Source organism: Mauremys mutica, chromosome 4, assembly GCF_020497125.1.
Source record: "Mauremys mutica isolate MM-2020 ecotype Southern chromosome 4, ASM2049712v1, whole genome shotgun sequence".
NCBI lineage: Eukaryota > Metazoa > Chordata > Testudines > Geoemydidae > Mauremys > Mauremys mutica.
Window position 1 is genome coordinate 115,470,040 of NC_059075.1, and position 25,071 is coordinate 115,495,110.

At 58.3% G+C, this 25,071-nt stretch overlaps 1 protein-coding gene across 2 annotated transcripts in view; it reads right to left on the reverse strand.

Annotated features, from left to right (window-relative positions):
- PKP3 (plakophilin 3) overlaps positions 1–25,071 on the reverse strand; it is a 49,629-nt gene continuing 24,558 nt past the window's right edge. For both annotated transcript variants that reach the window (XM_045012172.1, XM_045012170.1), the window contains 12 exons: positions 17,968–18,059; positions 16,369–17,093; positions 15,510–15,633; positions 14,992–15,196; positions 11,101–11,275; positions 10,531–10,648; positions 8,880–9,044; positions 7,828–8,010; positions 5,892–6,045; positions 4,887–5,079; positions 4,221–4,308; positions 1–1,731 (listed from right to left, as the gene is read on the reverse strand). In XM_045012172.1, the coding sequence (XP_044868107.1) occupies positions 1,696–1,731; positions 4,221–4,308; positions 4,887–5,079; positions 5,892–6,045; positions 7,828–8,010; positions 8,880–9,044; positions 10,531–10,648; positions 11,101–11,275; positions 14,992–15,196; positions 15,510–15,633; positions 16,369–17,093; positions 17,968–18,059 (2,258 nt within the window). In that variant the 3' untranslated portion in view covers positions 1–1,695. The remainder of the gene's footprint in view (positions 1,732–4,220; positions 4,309–4,886; positions 5,080–5,891; positions 6,046–7,827; positions 8,011–8,879; positions 9,045–10,530; positions 10,649–11,100; positions 11,276–14,991; positions 15,197–15,509; positions 15,634–16,368; positions 17,094–17,967; positions 18,060–25,071) is intronic.

Sequence of the window (25,071 nt, forward strand, 5' to 3'; positions counted from 1 at the left end):
CCCCCCCCCCCAGCCCCCGCAGGGGAACACAGAACCTGTTCTGTGCCAGCAATGCCCTAGCTTTTAGAAAGACAAATGAAGCTGAATCTGGGCAGAATGTCATTATCCGATTTGGACTATGAGGAAGACACCCGATTGGGGCACTCCTGCAGCAGAGTCATCAATGAACAAGAAAGTGCAGCCCTTCATCATGCAGGTGCGTCCAGGTTTCCATGCGAGCGCAAGCATTTTAGGGCAATGTAATTCAGAAGCAAGGCTAATCGTCCCAGGCAGCTCAGACTGACTCCCTTTAGCCACTGGCTGGGCCCTTCCCTATTACGTTCGGGCGAAAGGTCACAAGTGCTCAGACACTGAAGTTTCTCCACAGTGATTGGTTTGTTCCTGCAGCAACCATTTTCCCCAGCTGTTTGTATTAGGCTTTTGTTAGTGCAGCGCTAAACACCCCCAACGGGCAGCACGACCCCACCCTCCAACCCAGCCTGCCTCTGACCAGCCTGCAGCCAGCCACGGGAGCACGGAGCACAAAACCCAGCCTGCATGGCGTGCAGCCCGGCAGCCCAGCACATGCCTGCTCTTGAATCTGATTTAAATACTCCACTCGCAAACGACCTTTAGCAAGTCTGTTAATGAGCCGTGTCTCCTAGAGAGCTGTGGCTCTGCCATAGGCTGGGGAGTCCCTGTCAGCACATGCCAGGCATTCCCGCTAGCTAACAGAGCACACACTTATCTGTACAGGGGGCTGAGGAAGTGCTGCTGCACTGAGAACACCCGCTCCCAGGAAGCAGGTGGAGAAAGCCAGAGCGAGGCTGGCCCTGGAGCAGCTTTAGGGAGGGAGTTGCCCTCTGATTAGCATAGGGTCGGCCAGCTCACCCTCTGACAGGCACTGGCATGAGGGTCTGGCTATAGCTGGGACCCTGCCTGGTGTAAAGGGTAACTAGTGCTAAAGAAGATGGGGTGAATGACACCCCTGGGTAGCTCTGTCCTGTGTTTATCTTGCCATATTCCTTTCAACCCAGATCCACAAGCACCACAACATAACCATGCCACCCCCTGCTTCCCAATACGTTGTGAGCATGAGACAAGCCTCAGACACCCGCCACAACTAGACAAGTATGGCCCCACTAGCCCCAGGCAGCCTGGGGCTCCTGACACCAATGTCCCACTGTGTGCACGCCTTCCCCTTTAAATCCCACAGACCCCAGAACAGAGCTGAGATCCTCCTTAATTTAAAAAAATACAAGTCCATGGGAAGGTGGGTGTGCGCGGGGAATAATAACCATAGAGACATACTGTATTAGGAGTAATCCAGAGGTCCAAGAAGACCTTGTGCAAAGATCCCTTAGTGTCCTTGCAGGTGCTGGCAGGACTCCTGTGACATCGGCAGGGCCTGCCAAGCGAAGTCCTTTGAATTCTCCCTGGGGCATGCCCAGAGCAGTGCTGCTGGAGCGAAGGCTGCCCCTGATGTCCCCAGGGGAGGAGAGGCTCCCAATATGCTTGAAGAAGAAGAAGCTGTAATGAATGCAAAAATGAGGCAGGCCAGCCAAGCTGCTGCTAGTCTAGATGGAGGAGAACGGGAGCTGCAGCAAGGCGGGATTCCTGCAGCAGAGCCACAGTCTGTGCTGCTGTGAGGACAATTTTCATCGGGAACGTTAGGGCTGGTCAGTCCCGTCTCTGCCGCTCCTGGGCTGCTTGTCCTTACAGAGCTAGGAAATCCTCCTTCCGGTAGCCCTTCTGCAAGACACAAACAGATTGGCCCTAAGGAGAGAGATTTCCGCCGAGGCCTGTGTTCCCTAAAGTGGGCGAGACCCACCCTCTGAAAGTCAGGCCCCTGTGAAGGGGGTCTGAGGTTGGGCCCCCCACAAATCACTCATCACTCTTAAAAATATGGGCCACAGAAAACATCTCTCCTTCCTGGGCCCCCTGGGGTCGCACTGCACTAGGCAGGTCACACCAAGGTAAGGCTGTAACCAGACTAAGGGCCGATAGGACACGTCGTCCCCTTCCTTGGTTCCCCCAAGGCCATTCTTCCCTGGTGGGGGGTGCATGGCTATCGCCGTCCTTTCATTTCTGAGCAAAGTTACATTGAGCTACAGGGCCAAGGAAATCGAAGAGGAGAGAGGAGGCCACTGTAGCGAAGCCAGGACCAGGAGTGGTGAGGCAGCGAGGGACAGTCTGAGAATGGGGACCCTGCGTATTTCCCATTAACAGGCTGCTTCTCAATTTCCTAGGCATCCCCCCCAGCCAACTGGTGCGTCGATCCCGGGGGCACCCAAACTTTGCCCAATCGAGGGCTGCATTGGCATCTCCCCAGGACTCCAAGGGCACATCTAGTTTACATAAAACGGAGCAGGTGGCCTCACTTTGAGTACCAAGGAGTCTCCTGCAAGAGGTGACGGGCCCCAGCCCACCAGGCTCCATTTTAGCACCTCAGATCAAGATGGGGAATTCAGCCCAGGTTTCATGCTGAGCCCAGGAAGTTTAGGGAGTGCTGTGCTGAGGCCTCTGCCGAACAGGCCCTATCAGCTGACTGTGCTCACTGCTTGGATGCAAGAAGAAGCCCCCAGTCACCTGGGATGTCATGCCCCAAAGCTCTCGGCAAACCTAGGGTTAAAGAGATCCTGGTGTGTGTCACTCTCCCTCCCTGCGGGGGTGACTGGCCACACCTTGATTCGGAAGATTAGATAGTTTTAAAATCCTCAGGAGGTGGAGAACTGAACACAAGGACAAGCATTTAGAGGTGCAGACCGACAGGCTGGCCACAGCTCCCCATTGCCTTCCCAACGTACTCCTGTCCCAGGGTGGGGTGGGGGGGAGAATCGGGCTTAGCCCCCACCTGTCGCTAACCAGCTGCCCCTCCCAGCTGGTGAGATAACAGGCCAACCAGCAGCTCACTTAGTGGGGAGAGCCATGGGAAGGCTTCTGGAGGGGACCGTGCCATTCTGCTAGGGGAAAGGATTGGCTGGGGGGCCTTGCTGGGTGGGCCGCAGCAGAAGCAGCCCTGCAGGGCCCAGGGCAGGCAGCAGGGCCTAGGTTTTCCTGTTGGGATTGAAGCTGAACTGTGTCTGCACAATGCAGCCCTGGGAAAAGCCAATGAAGTAGTGACCGTGGTGGGAGGTTCATTGATGCACTGGCTAGTGAGTTGGTCTCCCAGCTTACGCAGGAGTGGGGAAACCAAGGCAGGGTTTGGGGAGACCCTGTTACACCCCCCTCCAGGCTGACTGAACTCCCAGTTCTTAAAGTTATGGCCCTTGAACACCAGCCTCTTCCCGCCCACCACCACCTGCTGGACCCCAGGTCGTTTGTACGTGTGTCTTCCTGGGTGTGAATTATTCCCTGTAACATGCCTGGGCTCCGGCTGCCTCCCCTCACTGCTCAAACAAGAATGAAAGGAGGATCCCCAGTCCACACAAGGCCTTGCCTCGACTAGGATTCAATGAGGTCATGTTAGCTGACACATCTAGACTAGTGCCTTTAATGCACACAGAGCTGGTCAAGTTTGAGCTCCAACACAGCCAGCTGCAGATGTGTTAGCCTGCATCTTGATGGGGCTTTGCAACTGAGTTAAGCTAACTCGACTGAGCTACCATGAATGAAGCACACACGTGCCCTGCCTGTCACCACACAGCCTTAGCACAAGTGAGTAACTAGGGCAGGTAGGAAAACAGAATTTCCCTTTGGCAGGAAATTCCGACATTTGGAATAAAAACAAATTTCAAAACATTTGTTTCAAAAAGTCAACATTGTCCACGGAGCACAACTTCTGAAAAGTTTGGATTAAAAAATGTTGATATTTTTGACAATGTTCAAACCACATAAAACACAATATGTACTCTCTAAAGTACATAAAGATAATACTGAAATTCTAATATACATCAAAATTAAATGCAAATAATAAAGTTGAAATGAAACGCTTTGACTTTATCGAAACAAAACCCTTTGATGCATTCCCACTGAGATCAGCACGCTCCCACAGAATGTGCAGATTTTGACAAAACTGCATTTCCCCATGGAAAATGGTTGCGTTGAAATGTTTTAGACCAGCTCTCTAGGTTACCCTATGGCAGCTAACGCACACTAACAATACACCTTTTGTCCTAGTCTAGACAATGCCTTCAGGGAGATTCCCACCATGTGCAAGCCAACCCGAAAGAGAGCATTGGCTCCACCCCAGATCCTCAGCCGAGCTAGTGCCGAGCACGCCGGCTCAGGGAGGAACGTACCATCTTGTAGTCCCGGTGCAGCTTGGTGTACTGCCACATGTTGGCCAGCAGGCTGGAAGCAGCTCTGGAGGACTTCTCGCTGTCCGAGCTAGGGCAAACACACAGAGGACACAATGACACTATTTGTTCCTCTCCTGTTAGTGTCTGTCTGGCACGGGTCCAGGCAACACAAGCGGGAACAGAGGGCGCTATGCGAGAGGCGCTCTGAACAAAGGGTGAGGATTTGGCAGCGGGGGGAGAGCAGGAGAGGCGAAGCCATGGAGTACACTAGGACTAGATGGTCACCGCTGCAGTCAGGCCTGAGGGTCCCTCACCATGACCACCATGCTGGATGTGGCTGGAGAAGTTACTGACACATGGGCCAGCCAACTACTGGGAAGATGAAGTTGGGTGGCTAGGAGTGCCCCATAAAAACCTCGGGGTGAGAGGATTATTCCCCAAGATGCGCTCCCTTAGGGTAAGGACCTGGAATGACTCCATGGGAGGAATTCCTGGCAAGACCCTCTCGGTGGTCATGGGACAGCTCTTGGAGGGTGTACCAGGGAGCTCGGACCAGCCCAAGCTCTGAGTGGGGTAGGGGCTTCAGACTGTCCAGGAAGTCCCCGTCTCCCACCACACTGATCTGGAAACACAGGCCAGGAAGAGGCTCTCAGACGTTGATCCTACCTGTCCCTTTTCTTCTTGATGTAGAAGAGCTTCCGGAGGCCGTCAAAGTAGACGATGTCGCGGGCGGCGATGGGGCTCTCCACCACCAGGTTGTTCAGCACGGCAATGATGTTCACAATGACGTCGGTCGGCGGCTCCTTGTCACCGACGCCTCCTGGAAGCTTCTCAATCAGATGGCTCACCACCTTGGTCGCTGCCGAGGCAAACGGACCAGCGTCAAGGGCTGGCTCTACGGGCTGGAGCAAAGCACTGGGACTGGTGCCACCACAGTGTCACCCAGGCCACGCAGCAGCTTGGAGTGGAGATGGCCAGCGGCCTGGATGACAGGACAGCAACACGTGCAATGGGGAGAGAGGCCTAATGGGTGCAGCAAAGACCAGGACTTCCTTGGTCTCACTGAATGGCCTAAAGCAGGGAATCAGCAGTAATGCCACGCAGTTCCCAGGTGGCACTGAACTGAGGGGAGGTGCGAAAGCTAGTGAGGACCAAGAGACCCCTATGCATCCACCTGTGGTATTTTAATAGCAGAAAAGGTGCTTAGACGCATGGGCAGAAAATAAATAGGGATTCAGCTTGGAAAAGGCTGTTAAAACATCTGAGGCCTTGGAAATGCTGTGATCGTCCGAGGGGGAGACGAGTGGCTTAGACTGTTTATTCTTTTGCAATGTAGATTACACCCATTACTGCTGCCAGTGCTCCAGCTGTGTGCGCAGAGGGGTCGTGCCATCAGCCAAGGTAGGGAAGGCCCATCTGTGCAGAGATCTACTGGGGTGTTTGGGCCCCTCTGGGCCTGGAAGGCATTGATGTGCCCAGGGGAGTGAGATAGAGCTAACTAGGCCTGGCTGGTCCCAGGGATGATGGTGGGGACGCTCCCCCAGAAGCACAGGCAGTAAGAGGAGCTGGGAAGGTCTCTCAGAAGAGTGGCCTGTTGCTAGCAGCAGCTCCTGCCGCATCTAACCCCTGCTGCCATCGACGGCCACTGCTGCCTCCGCCCCCAGCACTCACACATCTCGTCCTTGTTGCGCGCATTGCGGGACAGATTGCGGATCAGCCCCGTCAGGGAGCGCAGCTGGTGATGGTCGGCCGTGCGGACTCGGTCCAGCACGGGGTTCAGGATCCGCTCCTGCTCCAAAGCCACCCTGCTCAGCACGCCGGCCCACTGGGGATGGGGATAGAGAAAGGGAGAGTTACAGGAGTGTTGCACTCTGGGCTATTCAATACCGACCTACCCCACCCTTACCACACCTGTCCCCAACCCCATCCCTTCCACTCCTAGCCTGCGTATCCCCCCCCATGCCCACCCCACCATGCATCCACCTGATCCCTGCCACTCTCCCTCCCATATCTACCACCCCATCCCCCAGCCCCATTCTCCATCCTTCTGGCACTGCCCTCCCTAGCCCTCTCACACCCGTATTTCACCCTCCGCCGCAAGTGGTTGCCCAGAGACAACTCTGCTGTAGTAGGGAGGTCTGGAGGCACAACTGCTCCCAGCCTGCCCTTGAATGCTGCCAGCTGCCAGGTAATGGTGGGCAAATGGGGGATGAGACCAGGGCAGGTGGAGTCACTTCCTGGAGGGTGGGTATAGAGGCTCGGCTCAGCCTGATCCCTCTGGGCCTTGGTGTTCAGGCCACTGCTGGGATTTGGTCTCCTTTCCCCCTGTGCCGCTCCCTCTTCTCTTCATTTCCCTGGGGCATTAGTTCTGGTGGCTGGGAGGGCGGGAGCCTGCCCCTGGCTGGCTGAGTGCCCACCCTGGCATACAGACACAGTGACATTGGCAGCCCTGGGCTGTGGAGTGTCAGGGCGCTGGGGTGGGCAAGGCAGAGGTGGGGTACCACCACAGTTCAGCGCTGGGGGACCCACTCAGCCATGCCACAGCCCTGAGAAATGCCCACTTGGCACTGCACACCAGTCATCTCACCCTCAGCAGCTGGGCAGAGGTGACCAGAAGCCCTGGGTACCTACAGCGCAGCCAGCCTCCCTGCACTGCCACATTGCGAAGTCCAGCCTCCGGGGCTGATTCAGGCTGGGCCTCTCCGCAGTGGTGGCTCCAGTCTGCACAGGTGAAAGTAAGCCGGTACGAGCCGGTGCACCGTACTGGGGCGGCCCGGCTTCCCCACGCGGCAATTTAAAGCCCAAGCCCTTTAAATTGCCGCTGGAGCCCTGGGATAGCAGCAGCGGGGCTGTGGGGGCTATTTAAAGGGGCGGGGCTCCCGCTGCCTCTACTGCCCTGGGCCCTTTAAATAGCTGCTGGAGCCCTGCAATTTAAAGGGCTTGGGCACTACTGTCCCGGGCCCTTTAAACCGCTGCCAGAGCCCCCAGCTGCCACTGCTACCTCAGGGCTCTGGCAACGGGCTCCGGCGGCTATTTAAAGGGCCGGGCGGTAGAAGCAGTGGAGTCCTGGGCTCTTTAAATAGCCCCCAGAGCCCTGGAGTAGTGGCAGGGCTCCGGGGGCTATTTAAAGGGCCCGGGGCTCCCACTGCCTCTACGGCCCCGGCCCTATAAATAGCTGCCGGAGCCCGTTGCCAGAGCCCTGAGGTAGCAGTGGCAGCTGGGGGCTCTGGCAGCGGTTTAAAGGGCCCGGGACAGTAGTGGTGGCCGAGCCCTGGGCCCCTTAAACTGCTGCTGCAGCCCCCGGCTGCTGCTGCTACCCTGGCGGGGGATGGGGAGGGCAGTTACCAGTACAGGGTGGGCTGGGGCTGGCTCTGACCCCCCATCCCTGCCCCTTCCGCCTGAGGCCCCACCCCTTCCGGGTGCCAGAGCCGGCCCCAACCCAGCCCCATAACGGTAAGTCCCTATTTCTACTTTCACCCCTGCCAGTCTGTGCCAGGCTGGGGGATGTGTGGGCTGAGGGCACTAGTCTGTCAGAGGCCACCATGGCCAAGGGGAAGGACTCAGCCTGGGCGGGATGGGACTGGCCTGTCCCTGGGCTCAACCTCACCCTCCGGTCTCCAGCGGTGATGTTCTGCAGCGCCCCTGAGGCCGCCTCCGTGGTGTGTTTGTTCAGCTCGCAGCGCTGCAGCAGCCGGTTGTAGATGCCCACGATCTGCGGGTTCCAGAGCCACTCCATCCCTTTGGGGTCCTTGGAGACCTCCGTGAAGGTCACCATGTCTGTGTTCATGTGCTGGGGGGAGAGAGACCTGCCCGTCAACAAGGAAACGCAGCCCTACAGGGGCCCTGTGCACATGGGGCAGCCCCGCTTCCCTCTCACCTCCGTCCCCAGCCCCATGACCCACATCCCTATCACCCAGGAGCAACGCAACCTCCCTAAAAGTTGGGGGCCCACCGGCACTTGAACGATGGCCCCGCCCCCATGCCGCCCCTTCCCCCCATAGGCCCTGCCCTCACCCTCGCACTGCTCATTCACCTGAGGTCCCGCCCCCACCCTGCCTCTTCCCCTCAAAACTCCTCCCCCACTCACTCCTCTCCCCCACTCCCCCCTTCACTTGCCCTTACGGCCACCAGTGGAAGGGCACAGCCCTTCCAGCCACTTTTTAAAGTGATGGGGCCATGGCATCTTGGCCCCTCCCATCCCCTTGACCCCCATTCTCTTCCCTATCACCTGTGCCCCTATGAGCACCCGACTCCATCCCTTGATTTGTGACTCCGCCCACCTCAGCTGGCCACATGGGCTCACCAGGGGAGCGTTCCAAAGCCAGGCACACAAGTATTCCTGGAAATCGATTTTAAATGTCCCTCATGGGAAGGTGCGCCCGCTCTCAGCCAATCACAGACTTGGAAGAGCACCAGGTAATCAGTTATCTGATCAGTCTCTATCCACATCCATCCACATCTACACCCACATCTACACACACACACCCTGATCCATTGCCCACTGGAGGCTTCTGGCCTGGCCCTGGGCAGCTGAACGAATTATCTGCTCGCTCCTCGTTGCAGCGACCCAGCTCATCACTCACTGGCCATGTCCTATTCGAGTCCCCTCCTGCTTCCCCCCATCGTCCCCCAGGATGCGCCCGCCCACCCCGTTCTCACCTCTCGCACTCGCCTGCCCTGGGGGCTGAAGCAGCCCACCAGCTCCCCCGTCGCCGCGGTGCCATCCCTCTGCTGCCTCTCCAGCCGCTGCAGCGAGGACGGGGGCATCTCGTCGTACAGACGGTAGGAGAGGTTCCGCAGCACGCAGACGGCGTTCTCCACGCTCTGGGGATGGGGGAAGGGGGATCAGCCCGGGGCCACTCACTCCAGCTGCTTTGCCTTTCAGAGCCCACGTGGGAGAGGCGCTGGCTGGACCGTCCCGCCCAGCACTGCTGACTAGAGCCTGGGCCCAGCCAAAGGGGAGGCTGGGAACAGGGCCTCCCATCAGGGCCGGGTTAATGCTCCCGCAGTGCCAATGCGACCAACAAAGCCCACAGCCGGCCAGCCCATGTCTAATGTGCCCATCACCCTAGTATTGGGGTGTCAGTTCGCTCTCCAGGCTCAGTGCCCTGGTTTGAGGGGCTCCCAGTGAGCAGGGACACAGCCCTGCCCTGCCCTCGGACGGTTCACGGGGGTGGGGGGCGATCAGCTTCCCATTCCCTTCTCCAGCTTGCCTGGCTGGGAAACTGACCCCGCTACTCAGACCATTGGCGGCGGGGCCGAGACGCGCCAGGACCTGTGGTCCCTGTGGCGCCCTGTTGCGGAGAGCTGGAGCATGGCTCAGCCTGCACCTGAGAGGCGGACGGAGGCACGGGCTTTCCGAATGGAAACACTCTGCCTTCGGGGCCGAAGGGGTCCTGAGTGAGCCCCCTGCAGCCCTGGCCTTGCTCCCAGCATCCCAACCCCCACGTCCTCCCAGGCACGGTCCCCTGCCGCTGGGGCACCTCCCGTCTGGGTCAGAAGGCCCCGTCTCTCAGGGGAGCGTGGCTCAGACACAGGCTACGGACTGCCGGAGCCAGCCCCCTGCCTTCCTTCTCCTGAAGAGGTGTGCAGGGGAGGGGCCTGGGGGTGCTGCATATAGGCTGCACGGCCCCTCCATTGGGGCAGGAGTTTAGCAGGAGGCTCGGGATGGCCCATGGCCGATCAGCTGGCAAAGGGCTCCGGGAGGCTGGCGGCTCTGACAGCAGCAGCTCTAGGGGTTAGGCTGCCTGTGGGGACTACGCCTGGTCCCCCCAGCCACTCGCCATGGAACAGCCCCAGGGCACTCAGCTGGCCCAGCCTGCTCTCCCGTATGGCAGAGCCATGGCAGGCTGCAGGCTGGCGGCCGGGGTGGGGTGCGGGTGGGGACACCCCAATTGTTCTCAAGCGGGGGTGGCATGGCCCAGTACCGGCCTGGGAACAGGGTGGCCCAGGTATGCACCAGCTACCATCAGCGCAGCCTCGCAGGGCTGCCCAGGCCGCATGGGGGAGGCTGAAGGCTGGCCGAGGTCAGGGCTGGTGCCTGTGCTGTGCTGCCGGGGGCAGGGGAGATAAGCCCTTTGGGGTAGGGCCTAGCGAACCTCAGGCGTGTGGGGCGGGGCTAAGGACATTGGTACCGTGGTGAAGTGCTGCTCTGAGCCAGGAGGAAGCAGAGACAGTGAGAGAGCCTCACTCCCGCCCACACTGAGCCACACCCCAGCCTAGGCTGTTCGCTCGAGGCGGTGAAGACAAGAGGCTGGATCCCCAGCACAGACAGGCAGACGCAGACTCCCTCTGGGGGCGGGGGCCTCACCTTGTCCTCTGACTTCCCCACCTCCAGAGACCTGTTGATGTAATTGATCATGGAGTCCACCAGCCCGTGGCACTCGCGCATCTTCTGCCGGGTCTGCTGGCTGGCGGAGCTGAGGTTCCTGCAGGGGGAACCCAGGGCCCAGCACTGTGAGATGGAATCTCCCCTGCCAACCCATGCCCTCAACTTCTGCCAGGACCCCCTTCTCTGCCAGGCCAAAGCCATTGCCCATCTAGGGGCAGATTCCCGCTCCAACAGTGGCCAACACTGGATGCTGCCGAGGGAGCTGGGAACCCCTTGTAACGTCCCTCTGTGTGGAATATTATCTCTGGGCTGGGCATTGCTGCCTGACCCTGGCTGCTCCCCAGTTCGGGCCCTGAAGCATGAGGACTGGGGATACAGTGTGCCGCCCAGGGGGCATGCAGGCCTCGTTCATAACACTGAGGGCCAGAACCAATACCAGAACCTAGAAAGTCTCCATTGCTCTTGGCCCAGAGCTCTCCCAGCCTACGTGGCTCAGTGGCCAGGGCGCAGGGAATGCTCTCCGTGCCCAGGGGCTGGCAGAGCTGGTACCTGAGGAGGCCTGTGGAGTTGTAGAAGATCTCCGCTTCCGAGGCATTCTGCTGGATGATGGCAGCACTGCCCGTGCCGGACAGCGGGGTCAGGATCAGGTCGGTGAGTGGCTCCAGGGTGTCCCGAGCCAGCCGGTCCTTTAGGGTGTCGCTGGAGGAGAGATTCCACAGGATCCCTGCAGGCCGCAGAAAGCAGCGCTTAGCCCCAGAGAGTATCCAAATGGGTTGAACTCCTGGGCCATTTGTACTGGGGTTCATGCTCTCCTTCCTCTGACAAGCCTGCTGGGCTAGCTGCCCCTTCCAGGCTGCCACTCTAGCTTCCCAGAGCATGGGGGCTGCCACTCTTGGCTCGCAAGGGGCTCCAGGAGCAAGTGACCTTTGCCCTCCCCCCCCCCATCTGAGTGCCTGAATCCCAGCAGGCAGCCTCTGATCCACAGCCACGGGAGGAGGCAGGACTCAGAGGACTCTTCCCTTCCCACGGGAAGCTACTCGGAGCTCAGAAACCCCAATGCAGTGACGTGACTCCCAGAATGGCAGGCATGCTGCACAAGCCACCGAGTTTTGCTGGCGTCATTCGTGGCCCTGCTCTATGTGGATGGGCAGCCTCTTGGGGTGGGATCTAATTATCTGGGGCTATTAGTCATCAACCAGCTGCACACAGGCAGCAAGGGAAGGAGACCTGCTGCCGCCCAGTTCTGATGAGCCCGAGGAGCGGCACTGACAGACATAACTAGCAGGGGGAGTTGGGAGGAGACAGACACTGTTTGAATCCAAGCTGTGCAGGGCCCTGTTCCAGCAGCTCCGATGCCCAACAAAGCCTCTGCACGAGGGTGTTGCTGCAAGAAACACCCAGTTTGTGGGGGGTTCCTGAAATTCCCAGGAACTTGTTGGAGCAGGGCAGCCCCGCAGGCTTGGTCGTGTGCCACCCGCTGCATTCCAGAGCTCACCAAATCCTCCCTCTCCCTCCCTTGCCACAGCAGCTCTCAGGATAGAGCAAAGCATCTTGCTGTCCCACTAGGGATAGCAGCACGGCCTGGGACTCAGGAGACCTGGGTTCAATTAATGGCTCTACCACAGACTCTCTCTGTGCCCCAGGGCAAGTCACTGAGTCACTCGGCATGTCTGATCCCCATCTGTAAAATGGGGAGAACGCCTCCCAGGGCTCTTGTGAGACTAACTGACTGTGAGGCACTCAGCTACTCAGCCACAGAGAGACTCCTGCTGCCGGAGCTTCCGCCCACGCTACATCTGATGCTTTAGCAACAATGGCCTAGATTCCCTCGCTGGTGTGAATTCACTGCAGTGGGGCTTTGATGATTTACACCAGCTGAGGACCCAGTTCTGATCTCCCCGGGAGGCAATGGGACCTGACAAGGAGGCGCCCCGCCTGCCAGGCACTCCCTGTGTGCAGAGCAAGCCAGCCCGGGGCTGAGCTATCTCGCGATAGCTCTCCCCATCCTTCAGCTGCATTTAGCTAAAACCACTTTCACAGACTCCATTACGCTTGTACAGTAATAGGCATTAAACCCTTCGCATCATCGCTCCTGGGCCTGGCTTTCCCATTAGCCCTGGTATTAGCTGAGACAATCAGAGCCTGGCGGGCAGGATTAGAAAGGGCCTTTGTAACAGAGGCAAATGTAATCTCTGCTCTTGGCCTCTCCCTGCACAGCACTGCCTGCGCGACACACAGCCAGGTGGAATCTGGCCCCTGGCCAGGGCCCAATCTGCCCCTCCACCATTCATCTCAGTCCCTCTCTGCTCTCTCCAGCAGCAGCAGCCAGTCTGGGCAGGAGAAGCCTGTATCCCTCCCCCATCTCTATATCTGTCTCAGTTCCCCACTCTTATCAGCACGCTCCCCGCCTAGGAGGCACGGGAGTGTAGCCCAGCCTGGATACATAAAGGGACAGCAACCCTTCCCATTCCAGGGCGCCCTGGATGACTGGCTAGTCCCTCCTCCCACCGGCAGGCCAGGGCAGGACAGTCTGAGCTACCCACCCACCCCAGCTTCCCTTGCCTGAGCCCCGCCTGGCTCCGCAGTGTAAGATCCAGAGCCCACTGGCTGTACAGTAACCCAGGCTGGCAGCTCATCCGAGCAGGGTTCATGTGCCTGCTCTCCCTGGCACACCCATGGGCCCTGACAGCATAGTGTAGAACCGCCCATGCAGTGACACTGACCCTGGAGGGGTGAAGTTCAGCACAAGGCTGGCTGGGGGAACTGAGCTCCAGAAACAGAGGGCTCCTGTGCTGGGGTGGCATCTCTCCAGCTGTAGCCCCCCTACTATCGCTCCCTGGCCTGCTTCAGAACTAAGCCACGTAACCACCGGGCCTCAGCACACTCCAGTCAAGTAACCTTTGCCCCGTCAGCATGTAAAGACAGCTGAGGCCACCTGTGGGGCCTGGTACAGCCGTAGCTTGGCCTGGTACTTTCTAACGAGGGGGCTTATATGGCTCCATCACTGTAGTACCTCACAACACTCCTGCAATGTAGGGCCGTGCAATTAACCCCAATTTGGGGGTGGGGACCTGAGGCACAGAGACTATGGGCTAGATTCACAAAAGTACTTAGGAGCCTAGCTCCCAATGAAATACCTTTAAGGATCTGAATTGACCAGGGTCACCCAGAAAGTCTGGGGCATAGCAGGGACTTGAACCCAAATCTCCTGAATGCCAAGCCAGTGGGCTAACCACTAGGCCATCCCTTGCACTCCAACAGACACTCTTAATGCTCACTATTCAGGATTGCGCTTGTCTGGCCAGGAGAGCAGCCATGTGCATGCACCCTCAGAAGCTGAGGCGCCATGGCTTCTAGGCAATAGGGTTTAACGGCTTTTTATCTGAACCCTAAAGTAGAACTAGACAAAAGAGTTCCAATGTATTTGTTCCCCATCTTTCATCAAAGTCAGAAATTTTGGCCAAAAACATTTTTTTTCATTGAAATGTCAACATTTGAAAAACGTCAACTAGCCCAACTCAAACACCTTCCTCTCCCAGCATCTATCGAGTCTAGTGCCATCTGATGGAGACCTGGTGTAACTACAACAGGAGCTGACGGGGTGAAGAATGAGGTGGAAGACAAAGAAAGAGCTATTATGGCCGGTTTTGGCTGATCCCAACAGAATGCGCTATCACCCATACAATTGCCCAGGAACACCCATTGTCGCGAAGGGGCTGTCAGGACTCTCAGGACAACCCCGTTTTAGATGCTCCCAACTTTCTGGTAACTTCTTGCTGAGCTGAAAGTTTCCAGGTTTAGCTCCACCGAAAGAGGGATTTTTTTCAAAGCTGGAGTGAGATCTCATTAGCCTTTGCTGAGACATGGAGCTTCCCTGTCATTAGTCTGAGCAAAGCTTTCTGATGGCTTTTGTGCTTGCACGTAAGTTCTCCAGCCAGCTGCTCCTCACTGAGGACTAGGGCCCTGTGCTGGCTGCAAAAGCAGCATGTGCATAGAAGGTGGGAACACAAGGAGGTGGGGGTTTGAACAGGATCCTGAAATATAAAGGGAGTGAGCAGTGGGATCTGGGGAAGAAGGGAGCTGTGATTTTGCACTGGAGAGATAAAAGGGGCACGCAATGCAGTCTAAAAGATCTGATGCTGGATTGGGACTCAGGAGACCTGGGTCCTATTCCCAACTCTGCCACTGGCCTGCTGGGTGACCTTGGGCAAATCACTGCATCTCCCGAGCCTCAGTTTCCCCGCCCACTCTTTATCCATTTAGACTGTCGTCTCATTGGGACAGGGACTTTCTATGTGTGTGTACAGCAACTGGTACAATGGGGCCCTGATCTCAGCTGGGGCCTCTAGGTGCTGCTGCAACACAAACCATTTAGCAGTAATCCCAACAGATCAGCTTCCCTGCCCCCACTCAGCATGGCGCTTCCTCCCACGCACTGACCCGTGACGTTCTTGCGCAGCTCGTCGTCCTGCTCGCGCAGCGTCCTCATCAGCTCATAGATGCCGTTCTCCTCCACCAGCGCCAGCTTGTTCTCGGCATTGTCGTAGATGAGGTTGCGCATGGCGCCGGTGGCGTGGCGCTGCAGCTCCTGGTTGGGGTGGTTGAAAAGCTTCACCAGCTTGGGCACGGCTTGGAGGCTGCGAGCCTGGAAGGGAGGCGGAGCAGCGGGTGAGAGGTGGTGGGCCCTGTAGATCCAGGAGTCTGCCCAGGCCTAGCCCACACTCATCGGAGGCTGCCCTTCCCACAACGCACACACCCTGCCATCAACCAGGGATGGAGCAGGGCCCCTGTGGAAGCCATCAGCGTCATGGCCTGGCTAGGCGCGGCCACTGCAGAGTGGTGGGGCTGTATCCCTCCCAGCATGTTCTGTTAGCACCTGAGTGCACAGCTGGGGCATCCCTTTCCCAGCATGCCCTTGGCATCTGCCACCAGGCACCCATCCTCGCCTCGCCCCTCACCTGCTTCTTGGCGTCATTGTCGCTGTAGCACTTGTGCTGGATGTAGGCGGCTCCCAGCACCTGCAGGTTGGGGTCACTGGCCATCAGGTATTTCACTGCTGACGGCAGGTCAATGTCGTCAAACCTGGAAACCAAGGGAGGGTCAGGAGTGGCCACCACGCCCCCTCAGGGCTCCCTCCTGCCCACCTCACAGCGGGGCTCCAACACATCCTGCATGCTCTGCCGAGGCGCCCGCCAATTCGACTCATGTCATTCCTTCACCAGGCCCAGGACACGGGGTCGCCCACCTCTGGTCAAAGATGACTGGCCAGGGCAGGACTTCTTCAGATCCCATCACACTGCTCCTAACTCAGCCTGTAGGGGTCACTCCTGAGCAACACGTGCTCTCCCTCCCATGGTCAGAGCCAAGTGGGTCACGGCTATAGCACGGCAATCCAGAGCAATGCTAGCCCAGGAAGCAACAGGGCCCAGGGCAGTCCTTTGCAACAGCATCAGTACTGCTGGGCCACTTCACTGCTGCTCCAGCTCCCCTCTGCTTTGCCCCCGCACTCTGCGGATGACCAGGTGAGCTGCAGAATTTCCCCGTCGCATGGGGCCGCATCAGGCAACAGGTCGAATACTTAGACGGAGGGACAGTCATGCCCCAAACCATCCACAATGCAGGAGACTATGGAAGTGCACCAGGGAGGCAGACCCAGGAACCAGCAGAAGGGAGGCTATGCCAGGCCCAGAAGCCCAGCTCCCCTGATCCCTCTTAGGAAGCTCAGCACATTCCTCGATCCTTGTCAGGTCGGCTGGGAGCTTCACAGGCCATCCCTGCCCCCGAGCCCTGACTCCTGGCTACCCCCTGCACACTCACCCGCCGGAGTAGGAGTGCTGAGTTGTCAGCGTGTTGTGCCCGTTGTACATGTCGATGGCGCGCAGGTCCTGCAGGTGGTGGTTGGACTCAGCCAGGCTGCGCACAGAGGGGGCCCGGACACTGCGCTCCATCATGCCCGCGTAGGAGCTCCCCACACCCGGCTGGGCAGCCGGGAGGCCGCTGAAGGAGCCGGTGCTCAGGCGGGAGCGGTTGTTGCTCTGGAAGCGCTGAAGGGTGCGCATGGCAGGCGCGCGGATGGTCCGGTTCTGAGGCACCTCCACGCTGTCCATCCAGTCGCCTGGCCCCTTCATCCCAGTGTTGGAGCCAGCACTCATCTGCCTCTCAAAGGTGTAGGATCTGGTGAAGTTGCCATTGTTTCTGCCTTTGTAGAGGGCCCCCGGGCCCAGCTGCTCCGAGATCATGCTGTAGCGATCATCCATGCCCGCAGGGTTGCCCGGCCCGTCTGCCAGGCGCAGCGACCGCAATGACATGGTGTCGAAGTTCGGCCGGGCTTGGTAGTTCCGCTCGTGGAAGGAATTAGGCCGCGCGGAGGTGCTGGCGGCCTGCGAGAGGGTGTAGCTCATACGGTAGGCCTGGCCCTGGGGCACACCCCCGTTGCTGATGGTAGCCATCCTCTTGTGATGTGGGAGGTCCACAGCTGAGCGGGAGGACCAGCCGGTGGACTTGGTGGTGCTGTACCCATTCTGGGCTGGTGGCTGATACAGCTGAGGGAGAGGGGGAGAAATGGGTCAGCAATGTCTCATTTCAATAGGAAACACATGGCATGTCTTGCTAACTTCTGGCCCAGCAAAGTGAGCCTGGGATCTGAGAATCAAGCTGGGGTCTTTTCTTCTCACCCCTCACCACCAGGAAGAGAAATTCTGCAGGCTCAGTTCCACCCTCAGTGACACTCGTACAGCCTCCACGAAGGCCACTGAAAGCTAACGAGGTTACAGTCATCTGACGCCCTCGGCTGAGACAGTGGGTTGGCCAGGTGTACCGGGCCTGCAGACCTGTTAGCACTGGAGGGGATGAGTGAAAGGGAACCAACCGGTGTGGCTCTCAGATCCCAGCTGAGTTTGTTGGTTTTAAAAACACCATTTGACGTGGAGGCCTTGAGAGACCAAGGGAGAAACCCTGGCCCTAGCGAATGGGAGTTTCACCACTAACTTTGGTGGAGCTAGGATTTCACCCACTAACCAAGATGGCATGTTTGACAATGGTGCAGCGCAGAGCTAGGCTCTGAGGCCTGCAGAGCTCTCTGACTGCCAAATGTTCTTACTGCCCTATTGGAGCTTTGTCCACCACTAGAGAACCTCGCCCCTCTCCCTCCACCCTGACTGGCGCCTGGGGGAAATGTGCCCCCCACTACCATTATTAGGACCAGGAGCTTTCCCATGCCTGGCTTGGAACCCAGCCATCCACTGCCAGTGACTGGGCTTCCTAAGGGCTACAGGAAGAGAAGCAACTAGCTGGTGACCTGATCTAGTGTGCCGATGCTGGGTTCCAGACGCAATAGTGATAGGAGCCATATAATGACCACACCCATCAGCCAGACCGACCTGTCTAGCCACACGCTGCAGGTGAGCTGGTACTTACAGTGCCCTTGGCATCTAAGCCGTTGGTCTGGGATCTGGAGCTGAAGGACTTCTGCAGGGTGTTGCTGTACTGGCTCTGGGAGGAGCTGCCACCTGCAGGACACACAGACAGACAGACAGTGTTCAGCAAAGCTAGAAGTGTGCTGTGTGCGTTCTAAGCACAGCACTAGGGGAACGGGGACTGGGACAGCCCTGGGCAGGGGCGTAAAGAGGGGATCACTACACTTGGATCTGAATATCCAACGCTCCGATGGGGGGGATGTTGCAATCTGGATTTGGTGACTGTCTGCAATCGGCTGAACCGCAGCCCTGGAACCAAACACCCACACAGTGTGGTGGAGTCTGGCTTTGGCTCAGGAGCTTCGGAACGCTGCAGACAGCTGAGACCCATCCCTGCTTGGTAGCCACAGCGAGGTGCCCACGTCATGGGGCGGGGCGCTATAGGGTGTAGGAGATGTACGTAAAATACCCGCCAAGGTCCCATCTCTGTGCCGAAGGCTCAGCGTGGGCTGCCTCTAGTGCCTGGTGAATGAATGGCCTGCGTTAGTGGAGGGGAAGGTGGGAGCCGATCATCTGCTGCACCTGGGTGTCTGGCTGGTGAGTCTTGCCCACATGCTCAGGGTTTAGCTGATCGCCATATTTGGGGTTGGGAAGAAATTTTCCTCCAGGGCAGATTGGCAGAGGCCCTGGGGGGTTTTCGCCTTCCTCTGCAGCGTGGGGCACCGGTCACTTGCTGGAAGATTCTCTGCACCTTGAAGTCTTTAAACCATGACTTGAGGACTTCAATAGCTCAGACATAGGTTAGGGGTTTGATACAGGAGTGGGTGGGTGAGATTCTGTGGCCTGCGTTGTGCAGGAGGTCAGACTAGATGATCATAATGGTCCCTTCTGACCTTAAAGTCTATGATTCTGTGATAAACCTCCCAAGCACGGGTTCGACACAGCTGCAGCATCGAGTCCTCACAGCACACGGCCGGCCCAGGAAAGCCCAGGAGTGCACTCGGTAGCGTGCAGGCCACATGGGGATGTGGCTGAGTGAACGAGGGATGCTCCGCAAGTGGCAGCAGATTAGCTGCCTGTGGGAGAATTCTCTGTCATGACCCACAGCAAGTTCTTCTAGGTCAGCCATGGGCTCCCCCAGTCCCCACACAGCTCACTCCTGACCCGTAACATCCCTTGTAGCCCAGTCCTGGGACCCACCCAGCTCTGCCCATGCACTCCTGTCCTGACCTGCAGCCCTCCTCATACCCCAGCCTTGGGACCCACCCAGCTCTGATAATGTTCCTCAGTCTTGAGCTGCACTCCTCTGCTGGTCCAGCCCTGGCCCCACACAGCTCTGCCAACACACCCCGGTCCTGACCTACAGCCCCCCTGCTATTCCAGCCCTGGCCCCATGCAGCTCTGCCAACACACCCCAGTCCTGACCTACATCACCCCTGCTATTCCAGCCCTGGCCCCATGCAGCTCTGCCAACACACCCCAGTCCTGACCTACAGTCCCCCTGCTGTTCTAGCCCTGGCCCCACACAGCTCTGCCAGTGCACCCCGGTCCTGACCTACAGCCCCCCTGCTATTCCAGCCCTGGCCCCATGCAGCTCTGCCAACACACCCCAGTCCTGACCTACATCACCCCTGCTATTCCAGCCCTGGCCCCATGCGGCTCTGCCAGTGCACCCTGATGTTGCCCCATTCTTCTCCCAGCTATTCCAAACACAGGCCTCTCTAGAGCAGAGAGGCCGCAGTGCTGATGATGCAGACTGGTCTCTGCTGGGCCCAGGATAAAGCTGCGGAATGCTCTCACGTGTGACTCAAGGTAGGGAGGGCTGGAATTTCGCAAGGGGCACATTTTGTTAATCTAAAAATGGCCCTTTTTTCTCTCACATCCATGTTTTTTATGAAATTTTTCACAACATTTTTCACAAACCCTTTATTGCATTTTTTACCCAGTATTTTGATTGGAAATTTTACCCACCATTTTCATTTCTCAGTTTCTATTTTTGAAAATGCGGATTTTAAAAAAAATAATTGGAAATAATTTTTCTAAAGAAAAACCTGCCATGTGCCTAAACCCCCTCTCCCCATTCATTTTTTTAAAATGACAAACAAAACACTAAAAGAATACAAGCGAAATAACGAATGTTGGAAATGGCCGCTCACGTTCCAAAACATTGCTACACCCAAAACCTTTGGAACAACTGAAAAATGGGGGTGGAGGGTGGGGGGAATGGTGGGTTTTGGTTTCTTGTTTTTTTCTAGTTTCCAACCAGGTCCCAAGCTGGGGTAGATCAAGGTAGCTCCACTGGGGTCAGCAGTGCTAGAGTGATGTACACCCTGGAGGAGCTGTGGTTGGCTGGGCTCCATTGAGGTCAGTGGGACTCTCCAGCTGAGGGTCTCTGGCCCAGACTGTGCAGGGAGGGAAAGGCTCGCCAAGCAGGCCTTGTTTACACTGAACGGCTCACCAGGAAACTGAACTCGCCCCTTCCCACCTGGTTTCCCCACCCCCTTTCCCAGCCACACCTGCTCTTCTTAAGAGAGAGCCCGTTTAAAAGCGGTGTTAGGTACAAAGGGCCTCTAGAAGGCAACAGATGGCATAAGTCCTGGCGATCTGAAGGGAGGAGCCTGGCAGGTGAGTGGAGAGCAGTGCGGCGGAGAGGCTGGTGAGTAGGGTGACCAGACAGCAAGTATGAAAAATCAGGACAGGGGGTGGGGGGTAATAGGAGCCTATATAAGAAAAAGCTCCAAATATCGGGTCTGTCCCTATAAAATTGAGAGATCTGGTCACCCTACTGGTGAGCAATTAGTTCACCAAGGGAGAAACTGCGCTGAGACCCAGCTGGGGTTACAAGTGGAATGTGTCCAACAAGCTTCAGTTCAACCCATGGCCAATATTTGTCCCTGTTACAAAATCAACAGCAGAGCTAAGTGCGGCTAGGGGCATCTGCAGCATCTAAGCTCCCATTTAAAGGTAACTAAAGGGGGCAGTTTCTTTTCTCTCTGACACCATTGATGTCACTGGAGATCTCCCGGTTTACTCTGGTGTCAGAGAGAGGAGAACCAGGCCCCTGCTTAGTTCTAGCCCTGGTGGTTGCCAAGAAACCCTTCCCAGTTTAGCCAACGCTTGGTTAGCTCAGGCTGATGCCGTAGGTGGGGGGAGCCTCACTCTCGCTAACAAGAGGCTTGAGCTTAGGAAGCGAGATGGGGGAAGAGTCAGCCTAAACAAAGAGCTCTGTGTGGCTGGAAAGCTGGTCTCTCTCACCAACTGCGGTTGGTCCAATCAAAGATATCACCCACCTCCTCCACCTTGTCTCTCTCATATCCTGGGACCCACACGGCTACAGCTGCACTGCCTAAGGAAAGGCAGCTATCCGAACACCAAGCAGCCGGGACACCATCAGCTTTCATTTGTGATGGCATCACCCCACTAGCTCGCCAGCAGGCCAGAAAGTCATCCAGGGTAGCCAAGAGCTGAATTTCTGCACGCTTAGCACCTTCAAACTCCAGCCACTTCAGTTAGGTGCCTAACTGGGAGCTGAGCTGGGTTGACAAACTGTCGCATTCGCTCCATGGACAGAACTGATAGAGACGTGGAATGTACAGCTAAGCTCCCTCTCCTTTGATTGCTGTCTGGTTTGGCAGCTACACTCTCTCCCCTCCCGCCTCCGGTGAACATGGTGCTACTTGCCCTATTGACAATGTTTGCTGTGTAGTTGTAGCCGTCCCAGGATATTAGAGAGACAGGCAGGTGAGGTAAGATCTTTTATTGGACGCTCAGAGGTTAGTCCAATAAGAGCTATTACCTCCCGCAGTTTGTCTCTCTATTGACTTAACGACAGAGGTCAGCGCTTGAGTGTTTTCTAGCAACCAAGGAGATGCAGGCTGGGAAGTGAAACCATGCCCAGTGCCAGCACTGAGAGGCAGGCCCAGTGTTCTTTTATCATACTCCAGGTTGAGCGGGATAATTGCTAGTCCTTCTCGACTCTTGCTTATCAGAGACACTATCCAGGCAGGACAGTGACTGGAGATCATTTAAGGGACAAGCTTTGGTGCTTACTTATTGACAGCTGGCCTGAAACACAAGTGGATGGATAAAATGGAAGTGGGCAAAGGCATTGTGCCATTTACTGCCATTAATAAGATTACCGTCATTTGCATACTGATTTTCATGTCGGTCCTGCCTCTCCCCACTGCAAAATCCTTGTTTTGTGACTGGACAAACCATGCCAGCAGTCGGCACAATCGGCACCTCCCAGGGGAGGGCTGGGATAGCGGGGAGGCTGCAGGTCAGGACTGGGGTACGTTGGCAGAGCGCTGGGGAAGCCTGCACAGCACCTGGCTCCGTTCCCCCAGGCGAATGTTCTCATGCTTGGGAGCAGTTACAGCCTGGCCAGCTTAGTGACCAACCCAACCATGTCCATGTCTCCAAAGGAATGGAGCCCAGGCCCTTCTCAGTGGGCTCCTCCACCTTCCCCATAAGACCCTGCCTCGGCCCTGCCACTATTCTCATGGCTGGGTTTGCCCTTTCAGCAGCAGGGAGCCTGGGAGCAGTGAGAGGCTGCGTTGTATAAACACATTCCTCCTGCATGCTCAATTCCCCAGGAAATCAGCCCGCACAGGTTTGGTGTCTGTTGGGATGAAGTAAAACCTGAGGGAATCTGGCAGGAGGAGATGGAAACATACACGCTCCAATCTCTTGGAATCCCTGGCAGGATCAAACAAGCCATGGAAGCCCTGTCACATGCAGCGATATTTGGGGCAGCCGAACAGCTCACTCCACCTCAGGTGAGCCTCTCCTGGGAGCCCTTGTGTGTGGGGCTTATTGCCTGTTGGGTAGGATGGCTCCATTTGAGCTCTGAGCTTTCCACAGCCTCTTCCTCTGGTGCGGGCACGACTGTGAGGAGATGTTCCACTTACCAATGTTCCTGTCCCTTGCCCCAGCTCCCCAGTGCGTGATCAGGGAGGAAGCCCAGTAGCTGGCCTCTCTCAAACCCCATCCCCAGGCCTGCTGGCCAGCCAATATGGGTGGGATGGGAGAGATCACTGTGTCTACAAGGAGACAAAGCCAGAGCAGCCACACTGCACTGACAGACACAATCCCAGGAGAGACAGTGCCAGAGACATCTGCCCAGCATGATCCTACAGTGCTGGGAGGCATCACAGCAGACAGGGCTGAACTGGCCCGTTAGAGGGGGCCTACCTTTGGGCTGGGAACGGCTACAGCAAGGGTCCTTGCACCAGGTCCTGTGGTAAATTGGCACAAAGGTCTGGGGGCTTCCAGCACCTACAGCCCAATCTCCATCTCAGAGGCAGAGCAGAGACAAAGCATGGGAGCGGGCTCACGACCGTCTCCTCCTTGACTCTGCTGGCCAGGTGGCCCATAAGCTAAGAGCCTCTGCCACAGGGCCATGCCATTGCTAAGAAGATCCTGCAAAGTGGCAGCTGGTGAGGAAGATCACAGCCCCATGCTGGGCCCTAGCCATGGCACTGCTGTGGCATAACTCTAAGGGCAGGCTCTCCGAGAGGCACACAGTAGCCCTGCTTGGCTGAAGGGCCGGCTCTAGGCACCAGCAAACCAAGCACGTGCTTGGGGCAGCACATTTTCAAGGGCGGCATTCTGGCCATCCCTTTTTTTTTTTTTTTTTTGCTTCGGGTGGCAAAAGCCTGGAGCTGGCCCTGGCAGCAGCAGCGCGTTGTGTGTGGGGGTGCCCTGGAGCCGCTGCGGTTTGTGCTGTGGGGGAGCAGCGCCACACCTTGTGGTTGGGCCGGGCAGGCTCCTAGCAGGGGACACTCGGGCTGGGGGCCGCCACGGGGCACATGGAGTCACCTGCAGGTGCCACAGGGTGGCTGCCCCCCACTGCTGCAGCCAGGGCTGGGCGAAGTGGCCCGAGCCACCCAGGGACTGTGGCAGGGTGGCCAGAAGCAGCAGCAGCAGCGGGGCCATAGAGGGAGGGGCGCTGCCGTGCGGGGCCCGCGTCCTGCTCTCTGGGGCTCCGCTCCCCCTAGGGCTACCCTGCCCCGGCTCCTCAGCCCCCTGCTGGAGTGGTCCCCCAGCTCTGCCCTCCTGGGTCCCCATCGGTCCTGGAGGCGGGAGCTGTGGCTGGAGGGACCCTGGGCTGCGGCGTGGCCCGGGAGCCCTGCTGCTTACCCCAACCCTACCAGCACCAGACCGGCTGGAGGCAAGGGGGGAGTGGGCAGAGTCAGCACTGGTGGGGGGAGCCAAGGGCTGGGGCTGCAGGGGGTACAGGTGGGGTGAGGTGGAGAGCCCAGTGCTGGGGCAGCAGGGGGTGCAGGGGGGGGGAGGGGGAAGAGAGAGCCCAGTGCTGGGGCAGGAGGGGGGACAGGTAGGGTGGTGTGGAGAGCCCAGTGCTGGGGTGGCGAGAGAGCCCAGAGCTGGGGCGGCAGGGGGTATGGGTGGGGGGGAGAAGAGAGGGCCCAGAACTGGGGCATCAGGGGGGACGGGTAGGGTGGTGTGGAGAGCCCAGCGCAGGGGCGGGGAGAGAGCCCAGAGCTGGGGCGGCAGGGGATGGGGGGGGTGAGAGCCCAGGGCTGGGGCGGGGAGAGAGCCCAGAGCTGGGGCGGCAGGGGGTGGGGGGGCGAGAGCCCAGCGCGGGGGGGGGGCGAGAGCCCAGAGCTGGGGCGGCAGGGGATGGGGGGGGGTGAGAGCCCAGCGCTGGGGCGGGGAGAGAGCCCAGAGCTGGGGCGGCAGGGGATGGGGGGGGTGAGAGCCCAGCGCTGGGGCGGGGAGAGAGCCCAGAGGTGGGGCGGCAGGGGCTGGGGGGGCTGAGAGCCCAGGGCTGGGGCGGGGAGAGAGCCCAGAGCTGGGGCGGCAGGGGGTGGGGGGGCGAGAGCCCAGCGCTGGGGGGGGGAGAGAGCCCAGAGCTGGGGCGGCAGGGGATGGGGGGGGGTGAGAGCCCAGCGCTGGGGCGGGGAGAGAGCCCAGAGCTGGGGCGGCAGGGGGTGGGGGGGGGTGAGAGCCCAGCGCTGGGGCGGGGAGAGAGCCCAGAGCTGGGGCGGCAGGGGGTGGGGGGGCGAGAGCCCAGCGCTGCGGGGGGGAGAGAGCCCAGAGCTGGGGCGGCAGGGGGTGGGGGGGTGAGAGCCCAGGGCTGGGG